Source organism: Haliotis rufescens, unplaced genomic scaffold (genome assembly GCF_023055435.1).
Source record: "Haliotis rufescens isolate VD_foot unplaced genomic scaffold, xgHalRufe1.0.p SCAF_12, whole genome shotgun sequence".
Classification (NCBI taxonomy): Eukaryota; Metazoa; Mollusca; class Gastropoda; order Lepetellida; family Haliotidae; genus Haliotis; species Haliotis rufescens.
In genome coordinates, this window is record NW_025963802.1 from 26,754,850 (window position 1) to 26,771,555 (window position 16,706).

The following is a 16,706-nucleotide window of genomic DNA, read 5'->3' on the forward strand; positions in this document are numbered from 1 at the left end:
GACAGCTTGAAGTGGGACGGAGTTACCTACTGTGTTTCAGTCTGGCCTGTTCCTTGGACAGCTTGAAGTGGGACAGAGTTATCTACTGTGTTTCAGTCTGGCCTACTCCTTGGACAGCTTGAAGTGGGACGGAGTTACCTACTGTCTTTCAGTCTGGCCTACCCCTTGGACAGCTTGAAGTGGGACGGAGTTACCTACTGTGTTTCAGTCTAGCCTACCCCTTGGACAGCCTGAAGTGGGATGGAGTTACCTACTGTGTTTCAGTCTGGTCTGCCCCTTGGACAGCTTGAAGTGGTACAGAGTTACCTACTGTGTTTCAGTCTGGCCTACCCCTTCGGCAGCTTGAAGTGGGATGGAGTTACCTTCTGTGTTTCAGTCTGGCCTACCCCTTGGACAGCTTGAAGTGGGATGGAGTTACCTACTGTGTTTCAGTCTGGCCTGCCCCTTGAACAGCTTGAGAAGGGACGGAGTTACCTACTGTGTTTAAGTCTGGCCTACCCCTTAGACAGCTTGAAGTGGGACAGAGTTACCTACTGTGTTTCAGTCTGGTCTGCCCCTTGGACAGCTTGAAGTGGTACAGAGTTACATACTGTGTTTCAGTCTGGCCTACCCCTTGGACAGCTTGAAGTGGGATGGAGTTACCTACTGTGTTTCAGTCTGGCCTACCCCTTGGACAGCTTGAAGTGGGATGGAGTTACCTACTGTGTTTCAGTCTGGCCTGCCTCTTGAACAGCTTGAGAAGGGACGGAGTTACCTACTGTGTTTCAGTCTGGCCTATCCCTTGGACAGCTTGAAGTGGGACGGAGTTACCTACTGTGTTTCAGTCTGGCCTACCCCTTGGACAGCTTGAAGTGGGATGGAGTTACCTACTGTGTTTCAGTCTGGCCTGCTCCTTTGACAGCTTGAAGTGGGACGGAGTTACCTACTGTGTTTCAGTCTGGTCTGCCCCTTGGACAGCTTGAAGTGGGACAGAGTTACCTACTGTGTTTCAGTCTGGCCTACTCCTTGGACAGCTTGAAGTAGGACGGAGTTACCTACTGTGTTTCAGTCTGGCCTACCCCTTGGACAGCTTGAAGTGGGACAGAGTTACCTACTGTGTTTCAGTCTAGCCTACTCCTTGGACAGCTTGAAGTGGGACAGAGTTACCTACTGTGTTTCAGTCTGGCCTACCCCTTGGACAGCTTGAAGTGGGACGGAGTTACCTACTGTGTTTCAGTCTGGCCTGTTCCTTGGACAGCTTGAAGTGGGACAGAGTTACCTACTGTGTTTCAGTCTGGCCTGCTCCTTGGACAGCTTGGAGGGGGACGGAGTTACCTACTGTGTTTCAGTCTGGCCTACCCCTTGGACAGCTTGAAGTGGGACGGAGTTACCTACTGTGTTTCAGTCTAGCCTACCCCTTGGACAGCCTGAAGTGGGATGGAGTTACCTACTGTGTTTCAGTCTGGCCTACCCCTTGGACAGCTTGAAGTGGGACAGAGTTACCTACTGTGTTTCAGTCTGGCCTACCCCTTGGACAGCTTGAAGTGGGACAGAGTTACCTACTGTGTTTCAGTCTGGTCTGCCCCTTGGACAGCTTGAAGTGGTACAGAGTTACCTACTGTGTTTCAGTCTGGCCTACCCCTTGGACAGCTTGAAGTGGGACGGAGTTACCTACTGTGTTTCAGTCTGGCCTGCCCCTTGAACAGCTTGAGAAGGGACGGAGTTACCTACTGTGTTTCAGTCTGGCCTACCCCTTGGACAGCTTGAAGTGGGACGGAGTTACCTACTGTGTTTCAGTCTGGCCTACTCCTTGGACAGCTTGAAGTGGGACGGAGTTACCTACTGTGTTTCAGTCTGGCCTACCCCTTGGACAGCTTGAAGTGGGACAGAGTTACCTACTGTGTTTCAGTCTAGCCTGCTCCTTTGACAGCTTGAAGTGGGACGGAGTTACCTACTGTGTTTCAGTCTGGCCTACCCCTTGGACAGCTTGAAGTGGGACAGAGTTAGCTACTGTGTTTCAGTCTGGTCTGCCCCTTGGACAGCTTGAAGTGGGATGGAGTTACCTACTGTGTTTCAGTCTGGCCTGCTCCTTTGACAGCTTGAAGTGGGACGGAGTTACCTACTGTGTTTCAGTCTGGCCTACCCCTTGGACAGCCTGAAGTGGGATGGAGTTACCTACTGTGTTTCAGTCTGGCCTACCCCTTGGACAGCTTGAAGTGGGACGGAGTTACCTACTGTGTTTCAGTCTGGCCTGTTCCTTGGACAGCTTGAAGTGGGACAGAGTTACCTACTGTGTTTCAGTCTGGCCTACTCCTTGGACAGCTTGAAGTGGGACGGAGTTACCTACTGTGTTTCAGTCTGGCCTACCCCTTGGACAGCTTGAAGTGGGACGGAGTTACCTACTGTGTTTCAGTCTAGCCTACCCCTTGGAGAGCCTGAAGTGGGATGGAGTTACCTACTGTGTTTCAGTCTGGCCTACCCCTTGGACAGCTTGAAGTGGGACAGAGTTACCTACTGTGTTTCAGTCTGGCCTACCCCTTGGACAGCTTGAAGTGGGACAGAGTTACCTACTGTGTTTCAGTCTGGTCTGCCCCTTGGACAGCTTGAAGTGGTACAGAGTTACCTACTGTGTTTCAGTCTGGCCTACCCCTTGGACAGCTTGAAGTGGGACAGAGTTACCTACTGTGTTTCAGTCTGGTCTGCTCCTTGGACAGCTTGAAGTGGGATGGAGTTATCTACTGTGTTTCAGTCTGGCCTACCCCTTGAACAGCTTGAAGTGGGACAGAGTTACCTACTGTGTTTCAGTCTAGCCTACTCCTTGGACAGCTTGAAGTGGGATGGAGTTACCTACTGTGTTTCAGTCTGGCCTGCTCCTTTGACAGCTTGTAGTAGGACGGAGTTACCTACTGTGTTTCAGTCTGGTCTGCCCCTTGGACAGCTTGAAGTGGGATGGAGTTACCTACTGTGTTTCAGTCTGGCCTACTCCTTGGACAGCTTGAAGTGGGATGGAGTTACCTACTGTGTTTCAGTCTGGCCTGCTCCTTTGACAGCTTGAAGTGGGACGGAGTTACCTACTGTGTTTCAGTCTGGTCTGCCCCTTGGACAGCTTGAAGTGGGACGGAGTTACCTACTGTGTTTCAGTCTAGCCTACTCCTTGGACAGCTTGAAGTGGGATGGAGTTACCTACTGTGTTTCAGTCTGGCCTACCCCTTGGACAGCTTGAAGTGGGATGGAGTTACCTACTGTGTTTCAGTCTGGCCTGCCCCTTGAACAGCTTGAGAAGGGACGGAGTTACCTACTGTGTCTCAGTCTAGCCTACTCCTTGGACAGCTTGAAGTGGGACAGAGTTACCTACTGTGTTTCAGTCTAGCCTACTCCTTGGACAGCTTGAAGTGGGATGGAGTAACCTACTGTGTTTCAGTCTAGCCTACTCCTTGGACAGCTTGAAGTGGGACAGAGTTACCTACTGTGTTTCAGTCTAGCCTACTCCTTGGACAGCTTGAAGTGGGATGGAGTTACCTACTGTGTTTCAGTCTAGCCTACTCCTTGGACAGCTTGAAGTGGGACAGAGTTACCTACTGTGTTTCAGTCTAGCCTACTCCTTGGACAGCTTGAAGTGGGATGGAGTTACCTACTGTGTTTCAGTCTGGCCTGCTCCTTTGACAGCTTGAAGTGGGACGGAGTTACCTACTGTGTTTCAGTCTGGTCTGCCCCTTGGACAGCTTGAAGTGGGACGGAGTTACCTACTGTGTTTCAGTCTGGCCTACTCCTTGGACAGCTTGAAGTGGGACGGAGTTACCTACTGTGTTTCAGTCTGGCCTACCCCTTGGACAGCTTGAAGTGGGACGGAGTTACCTACTGTGTTTCAGTCTAGCCTACCCCTTGGACAGCCTGAAGTGGGATGGAGTTACCTACTGTGTTTCAGTCTGGCCTACCCCTTGGACAGCTTGAAGTGGGACAGAGTTACCTACTGTGTTTCAGTCTAGCCTACCCCTTGGACAGCTTGAAGTGGGACAGAGTTACCTACTGTGTTTCAGTCTGGTCTGCCCCTTGGACAGCTTGAAGTGGGACAGAGTTACCTACTGTGTTTCAGTCTGGCCTACCCCTTGGACAGCTTGAAGTGGGATGGAGTTACCTACTGTGTTTCAGTCTGGCCTGCCCCTTGAACAGCTTGAGAAGGGACGGAGTTACCTACTGTGTTTCAGTCTGGCCTACCCCTTGGACAGCTTGAAGTGGGACGGAGTTACCTACTGTGTTTCAGTCTGGCCTACTCCTTGGACAGCTTGAAGTGGGATGGAGTTACCTACTGTGTTTCAGTCTGGCCTACCCCTTGGACAGCTTGAAGTGGGACAGAGTTACCTACTGTGTTTCAGTCTGGCCTGCTCCTTGGACAGCTTGAAGTGGGACAGAGTTACCTACTGTGTTTCAGTCTAGCCTACTCCTTGGACAGCTTGAAGTGGGACAGAGTTACCTACTGTGTTTCAGTCTGGTCTGCTCCTTGGACAGCTTGAAGTGGGACAGAGTTACCTACTGTGTTTCAGTCTGGCCTACCCCTTGAACAGCTTGAAGTGGGACAGAGTTACCTACTGTGTTTCAGTCTAGCCTACTCCTTGGACAGCTTGAAGTGGGATGGAGTTACCTACTGTGTTTCAGTCTGGCCTGCTCCTTTGACAGCTTGAAGTAGGACGGAGTTACCTACTGTGTTTCAGTCTGGTCTGCCCCTTGGACAGCTTGAAGTGGGATGGAGTTACCTACTGTGTTTCAGTCTGGCCTACTCCTTGGACAGCTTGAAGTGGGATGGAGTTACCTACTGTGTTTCAGTCTGGCCTGCTCCTTTGACAGCTTGAAGTGGGATGGAGTTACCTACTGTGTTTCAGTCTGGCCTACCCCTTGGACAGCTTGAAGTGGGATGGAGTTACCTACTGTGTTTCAGTCTGGCCTGCCCCTTGAACAGCTTGAGAAGGGACGGAGTTACCTACTGTGTCTCAGTCTAGCCTACTCCTTGGACAGCTTGAAGTGGGACAGAGTTACCTACTGTGTTTCAGTCTAGCCTACTCCTTGGACAGCTTGAAGTGGGATGGAGTAACCTACTGTGTTTCAGTCTAGCCTACTCCTTGGACAGCTTGAAGTGGGACAGAGTTACCTACTGTGTTTCAGTCTGGCCTACTCCTTGGACAGCTTGAAGTGGGATGGAGTTACCTACTGTGTTTCAGTCTAGCCTACTCCTTGGACAGCTTGAAGTGGGACAGAGTTACCTACTGTGTTTCAGTCTAGCCTACTCCTTGGACAGCTTGAAGTGGGATGGAGTTACCTACTGTGTTTCAGTCTGGCCTGCTCCTTTGACAGCTTGAAGTGGGACGGAGTTACCTACTGTGTTTCAGTCTGGTCTGCCCCTTGGACAGCTTGAAGTGGGACGGAGTTACCTACTGTGTTTCAGTCTGGCCTACTCCTTGGACAGCTTGAAGTGGGACGGAGTTACCTACTGTGTTTCAGTCTGGCCTACCCCTTGGACAGCTTGAAGTGGGACGGAGTTACCTACTGTGTTTCAGTCTAGCCTACCCCTTGGACAGCTTGAAGTGGGATGGAGTTACCTACTGTGTTTCAGTCTGGCCTACCCCTTGGACAGCTTGAAGTGGGGCAGAGTTACCTACTGTGTTTCAGTCTGGCCTACCCCTTGGACAGCTTGAAGTGGGATGGAGTTACCTACTGTGTTTCAGTCTGGCCTGCCCCTTGAACAGCTTGAGAAGGGACGGAGTTACCTACTGTGTTTCAGTCTGGCCTACCCCTTGGACAGCTTGAATTGGGACGGAGTTACCTACTGTGTTTCAGTCTGGTCTGCCCCTTGGACAGCTTGAAGTGGTACAGAGTTACCTACTGTGTTTCAGTCTGGCCTACCCCTTGGACAGCTTGAAGTGGGATGGAGTTACCTACTGTGTTTCAGTCTGGCCTGCCCCTTGAACAGCTTGAGAAGGGACGGAGTTACCTACTGTGTTTCAGTCTGGCCTACCCCTTGGACAGCTTGAATTGGGACGGAGTTACCTACTGTGTTTCAGTCTGGCCTACTCCTTGGACAGCTTGAAGTGGGACGGAGTTACCTACTGTGTTTCAGTCTGGCCTACCCCTTGGACAGCTTGAAGTGGGACAGAGTTACCTACTGTGTTTCAGTCTAGCCTGCTCCTTTGACAGCTTGAAGTGGGACGGAGTTACCTACTGTGTTTCAGTCTGGCCTACCCCTTGGACAGCTTGAAGTGGGACAGAGTTACATACTGTGTTTCAGTCTGGTCTGCCCCTTGGACAGCTTGAAGTGGGACGGAGTTACCTACTGTGTTTCAGTCTGGCCTACCCCTTGGACAGCTTGAAGTGGGATGGAGTTACCTACTGTGTTTCAGTCTGGCCTGCCCCTTGAACAGCTTGAGAAGGGACGGAGTTACCTACTGTGTTTCAGTCTGGCCTACCCCTTGGACAGCTTGAAGTGGGACAGAGTTACCTACTGTGTTTCAGTCTGGTCTGCCCCTTGGACAGCTTGAAGTGGTACAGAGTTACATACTGTGTTTCAGTCTGGCCTACCCCTTGGACAGCTTGAAGTGGGATGGAGTTACCTACTGTGTTTCAGTCTGGCCTACCCCTTGGACAGCTTGAAGTGGGATGGAGTTACCTACTTTGTTTCAGTCTGGCCTGCCCCTTGAACAGCTTGAGCAGGGACGGAATTACCTACTGTGTTTCAGTCTGGCCTACCCCTTGGACAGCTTGAAGTGGGACGGAGTTACCTACTGTGTTTCAGTCTGGCCTACTCCTTGGACAGCTTGAAGTGGGACGGAGTTACCTACTGTGTTTCAGTCTGGCCTACCCCTTGGACAGCTTGAAGTGGGACAGAGTTACCTACTGTGTTTCAGTCTAGCCTACTCCTTGGACAGCTTGAAGTGGGACAGAGTTACCTACTGTGTTTCAGTCTGGCCTGCTCCTTTGACAGCTTGAAGTGGGACGGAGTTACCTACTGTGTTTCAGTCTGGCCTACCCCTTGGACAGCTTGAAGTGGGACAGAGTTACCTACTGTGTTTCAGTCTGGTCTGCCCCTTGGACAGCTTGAAGTGGGACGGAGTTACCTACTGTGTTTCAGTCTGGCCTACCCCTTGGACAGCTTGAAGTGGGATGGAGTTACCTACTGTGTTTCAGTCTGGCCTGCTCCTTTGACAGCTTGAAGTGGGATGGAGTTACCTACTGTGTTTCAGTCTGGTCTGCCCCTGGACAGCTTGAAGTGGGACAGAGTTACCTACTGTGTTTCAGTCTGGCCTACTCCTTGGACAGCTTGAAGTGGGACGGAGTAACCTACTGTGTTTCAGTCTGGCCTACCCCTTGGACAGCTTGAAGTGGGACAGAGTTACCTACTGTGTTTCAGTCTAGCCTACTCCTTGGACAGCTTGAAGTGGGATGGAGTTACCTACTGTGTTTCAGTCTGGCCTGCTCCTTTGACAGCTTGAAGTGGGACGGAGTTACCTACTGTGTTTCAGTCTGGCCTACCCCTTGGACAGCTTGAAGTGGGACAGAGTTACCTACTGTGTTTCAGTTTGGCCTACCCCTTGGACAGCTTGAAGTGGGACAGAGTTACCTACTGTGTTTCAGTCTAGCCTACTCCTTGGACAGCTTGAAGTGGGATGGAGTTACCTACTGTGTTTCAGTCTGGCCTGCTCCTTTGACAGCTTGAAGTGGGACGGAGTTACCTACTGTGTTTCAGTCTGGTCTGCCCCTTGGACAGCTTGAAGTGGGACGGAGTTACCTACTGTGTTTCAGTCTGGCCTACTCCTTGGACAGCTTGAAGTGGGACGGAGTTACCTACTGTGTTTCAGTCTGGCCTACCCCTTGGACAGCTTGAAGTGGGACGGAGTTACCTACTGTGTTTCAGTCTAGCCTACCCCTTGGACAGCTTGAAGTGGGATGGAGTTACCTACTGTGTTTCAGTCTGGCCTACCCCTTGGACAGCTTGAAGTGGGGCAGAGTTACCTACTGTGTTTCAGTCTGGCCTACCCCTTGGACAGCTTGAAGTGGGATGGAGTTACCTACTGTGTTTCAGTCTGGCCTGCCCCTTGAACAGCTTGAGAAGGGACGGAGTTACCTACTGTGTTTCAGTCTGGCCTACCCCTTGGACAGCTTGAATTGGGACGGAGTTACCTACTGTGTTTCAGTCTGGTCTGCCCCTTGGACAGCTTGAAGTGGTACAGAGTTACCTACTGTGTTTCAGTCTGGCCTACCCCTTGGACAGCTTGAAGTAGGATGGAGTTACCTACTGTGTTTCAGTCTGGCCTGCCCCTTGAACAGCTTGAGAAGGGACGGAGTTACCTACTGTGTTTCAGTCTGGCCTACCCCTTGGACAGCTTGAATTGGGACGGAGTTACCTACTGTGTTTCAGTCTGGCCTACTCCTTGGACAGCTTGAAGTGGGACGGAGTTACCTACTGTGTTTCAGTCTGGCCTACCCCTTGGACAGCTTGAAGTGGGACAGAGTTACCTACTGTGTTTCAGTCTAGCCTGCTCCTTTGACAGCTTGAAGTGGGACGGAGTTACCTACTGTGTTTCAGTCTGGCCTACCCCTTGGACAGCTTGAAGTGGGACAGAGTTACATACTGTGTTTCAGTCTGGCCTACCCCTTGGACAGCTTGAAGTGGGACAGAGTTACCTACTGTGTTTCAGTCTGGTCTGCCCCTTGGACAGCTTGAAGTGGGACGGAGTTACCTACTGTGTTTCAGTCTGGCCTACCCCTTGGACAGCTTGAAGTGGGATGGAGTTACCTACTGTGTTTCAGTCTGGCCTGCCCCTTGAACAGCTTGAGAAGGGACGGAGTTACCTACTGTGTTTCAGTCTGGCCTACCCCTTGGACAGCTTGAAGTGGGACAGAGTTACCTACTGTGTTTCAGTCTGGTCTGCCCCTTGGACAGCTTGAAGTGGTACAGAGTTACATACTGTGTTTCAGTCTGGCCTACCCCTTGGACAGCTTGAAGTGGGATGGAGTTACCTACTGTGTTTCAGTCTGGCCTACCCCTTGGACAGCTTGAAGTGGGATGGAGTTACCTACTTTGTTTCAGTCTGGCCTGCCCCTTGAACAGCTTGAGCAGGGACGGAATTACCTACTGTGTTTCAGTCTGGCCTACCCCTTGGACAGCTTGAAGTGGGACGGAGTTACCTACTGTGTTTCAGTCTGGCCTACTCCTTGGACAGCTTGAAGTGGGACGGAGTTACCTACTGTGTTTAAGTCTGGCCTACCCCTTGGACAGCTTGAATTGGGACGGAGTTACCTACTGTGTTTCAGTCTGGCCTACTCCTTGGACAGCTTGAAGTGGGACGGAGTTACCTACTGTGTTTCAGTCTGGCCTACCCCTTGGACAGCTTGAAGTGGGACAGAGTTACCTACTGTGTTTCAGTCTAGCCTGCTCCTTTGACAGCTTGAAGTGGGACGGAGTTACCTACTGTGTTTCAGTCTGGCCTACCCCTTGGACAGCTTGAAGTGGGACAGAGTTACATACTGTGTTTCAGTCTGGCCTACCCCTTGGACAGCTTGAAGTGGGACAGAGTTACCTACTGTGTTTCAGTCTGGTCTGCCCCTTGGACAGCTTGAAGTGGGACGGAGTTACCTACTGTGTTTCAGTCTGGCCTACCCCTTGGACAGCTTGAAGTGGGATGGAGTTACCTACTGTGTTTCAGTCTGGCCTGCCCCTTGAACAGCTTGAGAAGGGACGGAGTTACCTACTGTGTTTCAGTCTGGCCTACCCCTTGGACAGCTTGAAGTGGGACAGAGTTACCTACTGTGTTTCAGTCTGGTCTGCCCCTTGGACAGCTTGAAGTGGTACAGAGTTACATACTGTGTTTCAGTCTGGCCTACCCCTTGGACAGCTTGAAGTGGGATGGAGTTACCTACTGTGTTTCAGTCTGGCCTACCCCTTGGACAGCTTGAAGTGGGATGGAGTTACCTACTTTGTTTCAGTCTGGCCTGCCCCTTGAACAGCTTGAGCAGGGACGGAATTACCTACTGTGTTTCAGTCTGGCCTACCCCTTGGACAGCTTGAAGTGGGACGGAGTTACCTACTGTGTTTCAGTCTGGCCTACTCCTTGGACAGCTTGAAGTGGGACGGAGTTACCTACTGTGTTTCAGTCTGGCCTACCCCTTGGACAGCTTGAAGTGGGACAGAGTTACCTACTGTGTTTCAGTCTAGCCTACTCCTTGGACAGCTTGAAGTGGGACAGAGTTACCTACTGTGTTTCAGTCTGGCCTGCTCCTTTGACAGCTTGAAGTGGGACAGAGTTACCTACTGTGTTTCAGTCTGGCCTGCTCCTTTGACAGCTTGAAGTGGGACGGAGTTACCTACTGTGTTTCAGTCTGGCCTACCCCTTGGACAGCTTGAAGTGGGACAGAGTTACATACTGTGTTTCAGTCTGGTCTGCCCCTTGGACAGCTTGAAGTGGGACGGAGTTACCTACTGTGTTTCAGTCTGGCCTACCCCTTGGACAGCTTGAAGTGGGATGGAGTTACCTACTGTGTTTCAGTCTGGCCTGCCCCTTGAACAGCTTGAGAAGGGACGGAGTTACCTACTGTGTTTCAGTCTGGCCTACCCCTTGGACAGCTTGAAGTGGGACAGAGTTACCTACTGTGTTTCAGTCTGGTCTGCCCCTTGGACAGCTTGAAGTGGTACAGAGTTACATACTGTGTTTCAGTCTGGCCTACCCCTTGGACAGCTTGAAGTGGGATGGAGTTACCTACTGTGTTTCAGTCTGGCCTACCCCTTGGACAGCTTGAAGTGGGATGGAGTTACCTACTTTGTTTCAGTCTGGCCTGCCCCTTGAACAGCTTGAGCAGGGACGGAATTACCTACTGTGTTTCAGTCTGGCCTACCCCTTGGACAGCTTGAAGTGGGACGGAGTTACATACTGTGTTTCAGTCTGGCCTACTCCTTGGACAACTTGAAGTGGGACGGAGTTACCTACTGTGTTTCAGTCTGGCCTACCCCTTGGACAGCTTGAAGTAGGACGGAGTTACCTACTGTGTTTCAGTCTGGTCTGCCCCTTGGACAGCTTGAAGTGGGATGGAGTTACTTACTGTGTTTCAGTCTGGCCTACTCCTTGGACAGCTTGAAGTGGGATGGAGTTACCTACTGTGTTTCAGTCTAGCCTACTCCTTTGACAGCTTGAAGTGGGACGGAGTTACCTACTGTGTTTCAGTCTGGCCTACTCCTTGGACAGCTTGAAGTGGGACAGAGTTACCTACTGTGTTTCAGACTAGCCTACTCCTTGGACAGCTTGAAGTGGGACAGAGTTACCTACTGTGTTTCAGTCTGGTCTGCCCCTTGGACAGCTTGAAGTGGGACGGAGTTACCTACTGTGTTTCAGTCTGGTCTGCCCCTTGGACAGCTTGAAGTGGGACAGAGTTACCTACTGTGTTTCAGTCTGGCCTACCCCTTGGACAGCTTGAAGTGGGATGGAGTTACCTACTGTGTTTCAGTCTGGTCTGCCCCTTGGACAGCTTGAAGTGGGACGGAGTTACCTACTGTGTTTCAGTCTGGCCTACCCCTTGGACAGCTTGAAGTGGGATGGAGTTACCTACTGTGTTTCAGTCTGGCCTGCTCCTTTGACAGCTTGAAGTGGGATGGAGTTACCTACTGTGTTTCAGTCTGGTCTGCCCCTTGGACAGCTTGAAGTGGGACAGAGTTACCTACTGTGTTTCAGTCTGGCCTACTCCTTGGACAGCTTGAAGTGGGACGGAGTAACCTACTGTGTTTCAGTCTGGCCTACCCCTTGGACAGCTTGAAGTGGGACAGAGTTACCTACTGTGTTTCAGTCTAGCCTACTCCTTGGACAGCTTGAAGTGGGATGGAGTTACCTACTGTGTTTCAGTCTGGCCTGCTCCTTTGACAGCTTGAAGTGGGACGGAGTAACCTACTGTGTTTCAGTCTGGCCTACCCCTTGGACAGCTTGAAGTGGGACAGAGTTACCTACTGTGTTTCAGTTTGGCCTACCCCTTGGACAGCTTGAAGTGGGACAGCGTTACCTACTGTGTTTCAGTCTAGCCTGCTCCTTTGACAGCTTGAAGTGGGACGGAGTTACCTACTGTGTTTCAGTCTGGCCTGCCCCTTGGACAGCTTGAAGTGGGATGGAGTTACCTACTGTGTTTCAGTCTGGCCTGCCCCTTGAACAGCTTGAGAAGGGACGGAGTTACCTACTGTGTTTCAGTCTGGCCTACCCCTTGGACAGCTTGAAGTGGGACAGAGTTACCTACTGTGTTTCAGTCTGGCTTGCTCCTTTGACAGCTTGAAGTGGGACAGAGTTACCTACTGTGTTTCAGTCTGGCCTACCCCTTGGACAGCTTGAAGTGGGACAGAGTTACCTACTGTGTTTCAGTCTGGCCTACCCCTTGGACAGCTTGAAGTGGGACGGAGTTACCTACTGTGTTTCAGTCTGGCCTGCTCCTTGGACAGCTTGAAGTGGGACAGTTTCTGCTCTTGGTCTTCCACCTCGGCCTCTAGCCTCATCTGTGTTCGGGACTCTATGGCATTGTTCTGCATTGCCTGCAATTGGATTTTATGTAGCTAAGACATAGTCTGTGCCAAATGGTTCAAGCATGGTTCACATACTGATGAAGCAGTGTAATCACAAGAAACATTATTGTGTTGACATAAATGAAGCAATGTTTTTTTCTGGTTCAAGTCTGCCCATGTGAAACTGGTTCAAGTCTCGTGCTGGCCATGTGAGACTGATCTAAGTCTAGTTCTTACCATGTGAGACAGATTCAAGTCTAGTTCTGGGTATGTGAGACTGGTTCAAGTCTAGTTCTGACCATGTGATACTGATTGAAATCTAGTTCTGAGTATGTGAGACTGGTTCAAGTCTAGTGCTGACTATGTGAGACAGATTCAAGTCTAGTGCTGACAATGTGAGACTGGTTCAAGAAAAGTGCTGAATATGTGAGACTGGTTCAAGTCTAGTGGAGACCTGTGAGACTGGTTCAAGTCTCATGCTGACTATGTGAGACAGGTTCAAGTCTCATACCGACCATGTGAGACTGGTTCAAGTCTTTAGGGACCATGTGAGACAGGTTCGAGCCTAGTGGAGACCTGGTGACTCTGGTGACTCTGGTTCAAGTCTTATGCAGACCATGTGAGACAGGTTCGAGCCTAGTGGAGACCTGGTGACTCTGGTGACTCTGGTTCACGTCTTATGCAGACCATGTGAGACAGGTTCGAGCCTAGTGGCGACCTGGTGACTCTGGTTCACGTCTTATGGGGACCATGTGAGACAGGTTCGAGTCTAGTGGAGACCTGGTGACTCTGGTTCAAGTCTTATGCAGACCATGTGAGACAGGTTCGAGTCTAGTTGAGACCTGGTGACTCTGGTTCAAGTCTTATGCAGACCATGTTAAGTAGTTACTGTCTAGTATAATGTACACATACCTGTAACTGGTCGCTGGAATGGTAGCCCCTGTACACCACCTTGCCAATGTTAAAACCAACCCTTTCTGAGCGGTGGATCAGTTGAGTGTATGTTCCAAGGTCATTCAATATGCAAGATTTCTCAAGAAAAGCCCCATAGCTGCAACACAAACAAATAGGATTACGTATGGAGGTTAAAACTTAAAACCATAACATATTCAAAGCAATTCCACAACATAGGACACTATCAAGTCAAGATAAATGAACTATTTTCATTAAGTGTAACAGAGTAACAAGTAACAGACAATCATAACATGTGAAACAAACTTGAGAAGAGCAACACGATTAGTTTCTTTGATTGTTGTTTAACATCATGCTCAGGCTTACTCCAGCCATTAGTTTGTAAATAATCAAATCAGGACCAGACAACTCAGTGATTGATATTATGATGAATAAGCCATGCCATCCTAGTGTGATAAAATGCAATCAACCGAGTCTGACCTCTTACTCGTAATCCATCTATAGGTTGCTGGGGACCAATTCTGACCTGTCCCCTCAGGGAGATCAACACATGACTGCAGTAACATTAGAAGTTGAGCAAGTACCTGAGCTTTCCAACAAAGGCAATGACATCTGCACATACTGCGCTGAAAGAAGAAAAGGATCCAATAAACACAGCAGTCCCACATCTTTGAGGAACAGTTCATCTGGCTAGTATATACTTAAAGTCATAGTACACATAATATATATTTTTCTAACTGAAATATATGAAACTAGAACTTCAACTTGGACAAGAACTCGTCACATAAAGGGACATGCAAACTTTGTAATATTCTTAGTGTGAGAGACAGATATCTAAAGTTTAGAAAAGTGATATTTTCACAGCAGTGACAGGACTGGGATATCTTCACTGCAGTGAAAATAACACTTTGCCAGTACTACCGGTAACGAAGTTGCCTGCCAGTGCGTGAAGAGCATTGCCAGGCTTTGGAACATTTCCATTTCCGTGTTAACAGTTATCCAGTAAAATATCTAATTGATAAAAGCTCTTCTCTACTTTATTTGTTTGAAACTCTTCCTATTTTAACAGCCATGCTTAAAAAACATTGCTTAGCAATTGCACCTCCCAGTTTTGTTTGGCGCCATATATGTTGTCTAAATTTGACGTTTTAATGTGCTTGTAAGTTAGATAAAAGACCTCAAACAGAAAAGGTGTATTCATTAAATCAGAAGGTGTGAAATAAACTCTCAGCAGTACGTAAATTAAATCAAATTAATTTAAGCATTTTACGGAGTTTATTAATTGTTTTAATCATTTTTGAAAACTGGCACTATACATGTATCTTATTTGTTTGCAGGAAGCAATGTGTGAAAAAGGTCTATGTGTACAGTAGGGAGAATTTAGATTATATGTTTTAATTGTTTTTGGTAATTTTTGTAAACACTATCAACAACAAATGAAGTATATATATAATAAATAAGACATTTCATGTGTCTCGTAAAATATGCTGTATCTTCTTTTCCACTGCACTCAATGAGAGCTCATTTCAGTAGACACATCAAATATCCTCTATAGAATGACCCCAACTCTGTTTGAGTGTGTTACGTCCAGAGTTGTCTGTCATCATTGAAACGTGGCTGACACGACAACTTACTTGATGAGGTCAGCAATGGGGTCGTGGGTGGTGTCAAGCTGCAAGTACATGAGGCTATAGTTCAACTTCATTCCTTTCAATTACACAGACAAATACAATAGCTTTCATTACAATCACACACAGAAAGACATGATACTATTTTAGAAAGGTAACAAGTTTGTAGTACTACAGATATCATACACAATTAAGCCTTAAATATATTGGATAAGGACATAATCTTCATACATTATGTATACAGTATATCGCCGTCTATAAAGCGACCCCACGTATAAGGCGACCGATGCTAATTTCAATACCCCATCTACAAAGTGAATCGGAATGAAGCACATCACCAGCGCATACACAATCCCTACATTTGCAATAAAAACAACTTAAAAAATATGACTTTCAGCGAGTCAATGTATGACATTTATGATAAATGTGTCCATTCTCTATCCACTAAAGTTTGTTTCAAGGCTGCAGTAATCTGACCATGGTTGCTGTAAATAACGATGAGTTGTGCGATCTTCCGATCACTTCACATACAATTTCACCGAAATGAATGTAAACAATATTGAATGAAATTTTGAATAAAATTAATAAAATAGATTACAAACATAAGTCCAGATATACAATGAACACTCTTATAACCAGACAGTGTAATTACATGATTAGTTTGTGTACTTCAGTATGTATTTATTGTATCCATGGTATTTCTGGTATTTCAGGTGCTCACAGTAATGTCTTTGTGTTGGGGGAAAAAACATCAAAACTCTTCAACCCTGTGTATAAGATGCCCCCTTGAAAGCCCCTCATTTCTAGGTCGAAACACTTGTCTTATACACAGCAATATATGGTAATATTGCAATGAGAAATTCCCATGACATCAATCAAATATTTATTATAAGATTTGTTCAATGTTAGATATTAAAACATAAACTCATGACAAGTGATAATTGAGGCCTTGGAGGCGTTCCCCATACTCTGTTAGAGTTGTGTTGTCACCTACCATCTTCACAACATCTACGATGGAGTAGAACAACATCAGCTTTACTGTGATCATGGTGTCATCATTTGTCCGCACATCTCGAACCTGCAACACACACTCTAATGTAGCGGATGTTGTCATCACTGTCACATCAGGAGGCAAAGGGCTTGACATCACTGTCACATCAGGGGGCACAGTGTCTGACGCACTGTCACATCGGGGGCCACAGGGTCTGACATCACTGTCACATCAGGGGGCACAGGGTCTGACGTCACTGTCACATCTGGGGGCACAGGGTCTGACATCACTGTCACATCAGGGGGCACAGGGTCTGACATCACTGTCACATTGGGGGGCACAGGGTCTGACGTCACTGTCACATCAGGGGGCACAGGGTCTGACATCACTGTCACATTGGGGGGCACAGTTTCTGACGTCAATGTCACATTGGGGGGCACAGGGTCTGACATCACTGTAACATCAGGGGGCGAAGGGTCTGACGTCACTGTCACATCAGGGGGCACAGGGTCACACATCAATGTCACATCAGGGGGCAAAGGGTCTGATGTCACTGTCACATCAGGGGGCACAGGGTCTGACATCACTGTCACATCATGGGGGGCACAGGGTCTGACGTCACTGTCACATTGGGGGGCACTGGGTCTGACATCACTGTCACATCAGGGGGCACAGGGTC

At 48.7% G+C, this 16,706-nt stretch overlaps 1 protein-coding gene across 5 annotated transcripts in view; it reads right to left on the minus strand.

Annotated features, from left to right (window-relative positions):
• LOC124116020 overlaps window positions 1-16,706 on the minus strand; it is a 37,681-nt gene that overhangs the window by 11,097 nt on the left and 9,878 nt on the right. For 3 of the 5 annotated variants that reach the window (XM_048393461.1, XM_048393462.1, XM_048393459.1), the window contains exons 5-9: window positions 16,031-16,114; window positions 15,043-15,080; window positions 13,993-14,034; window positions 13,409-13,547; window positions 12,406-12,526 (exon numbers count right to left, since the gene is read on the minus strand). In XM_048393461.1, the coding sequence (XP_048249418.1) occupies window positions 12,406-12,526; window positions 13,409-13,547; window positions 13,993-14,034; window positions 15,043-15,080; window positions 16,031-16,114 (424 nt within the window). The remainder of the gene's footprint in view (window positions 1-12,405; window positions 12,527-13,408; window positions 13,548-13,992; window positions 14,035-15,042; window positions 15,081-16,030; window positions 16,115-16,706) is intronic. The other 2 variants (XM_048393463.1, XM_048393460.1) reach the window with 1 other exon arrangement.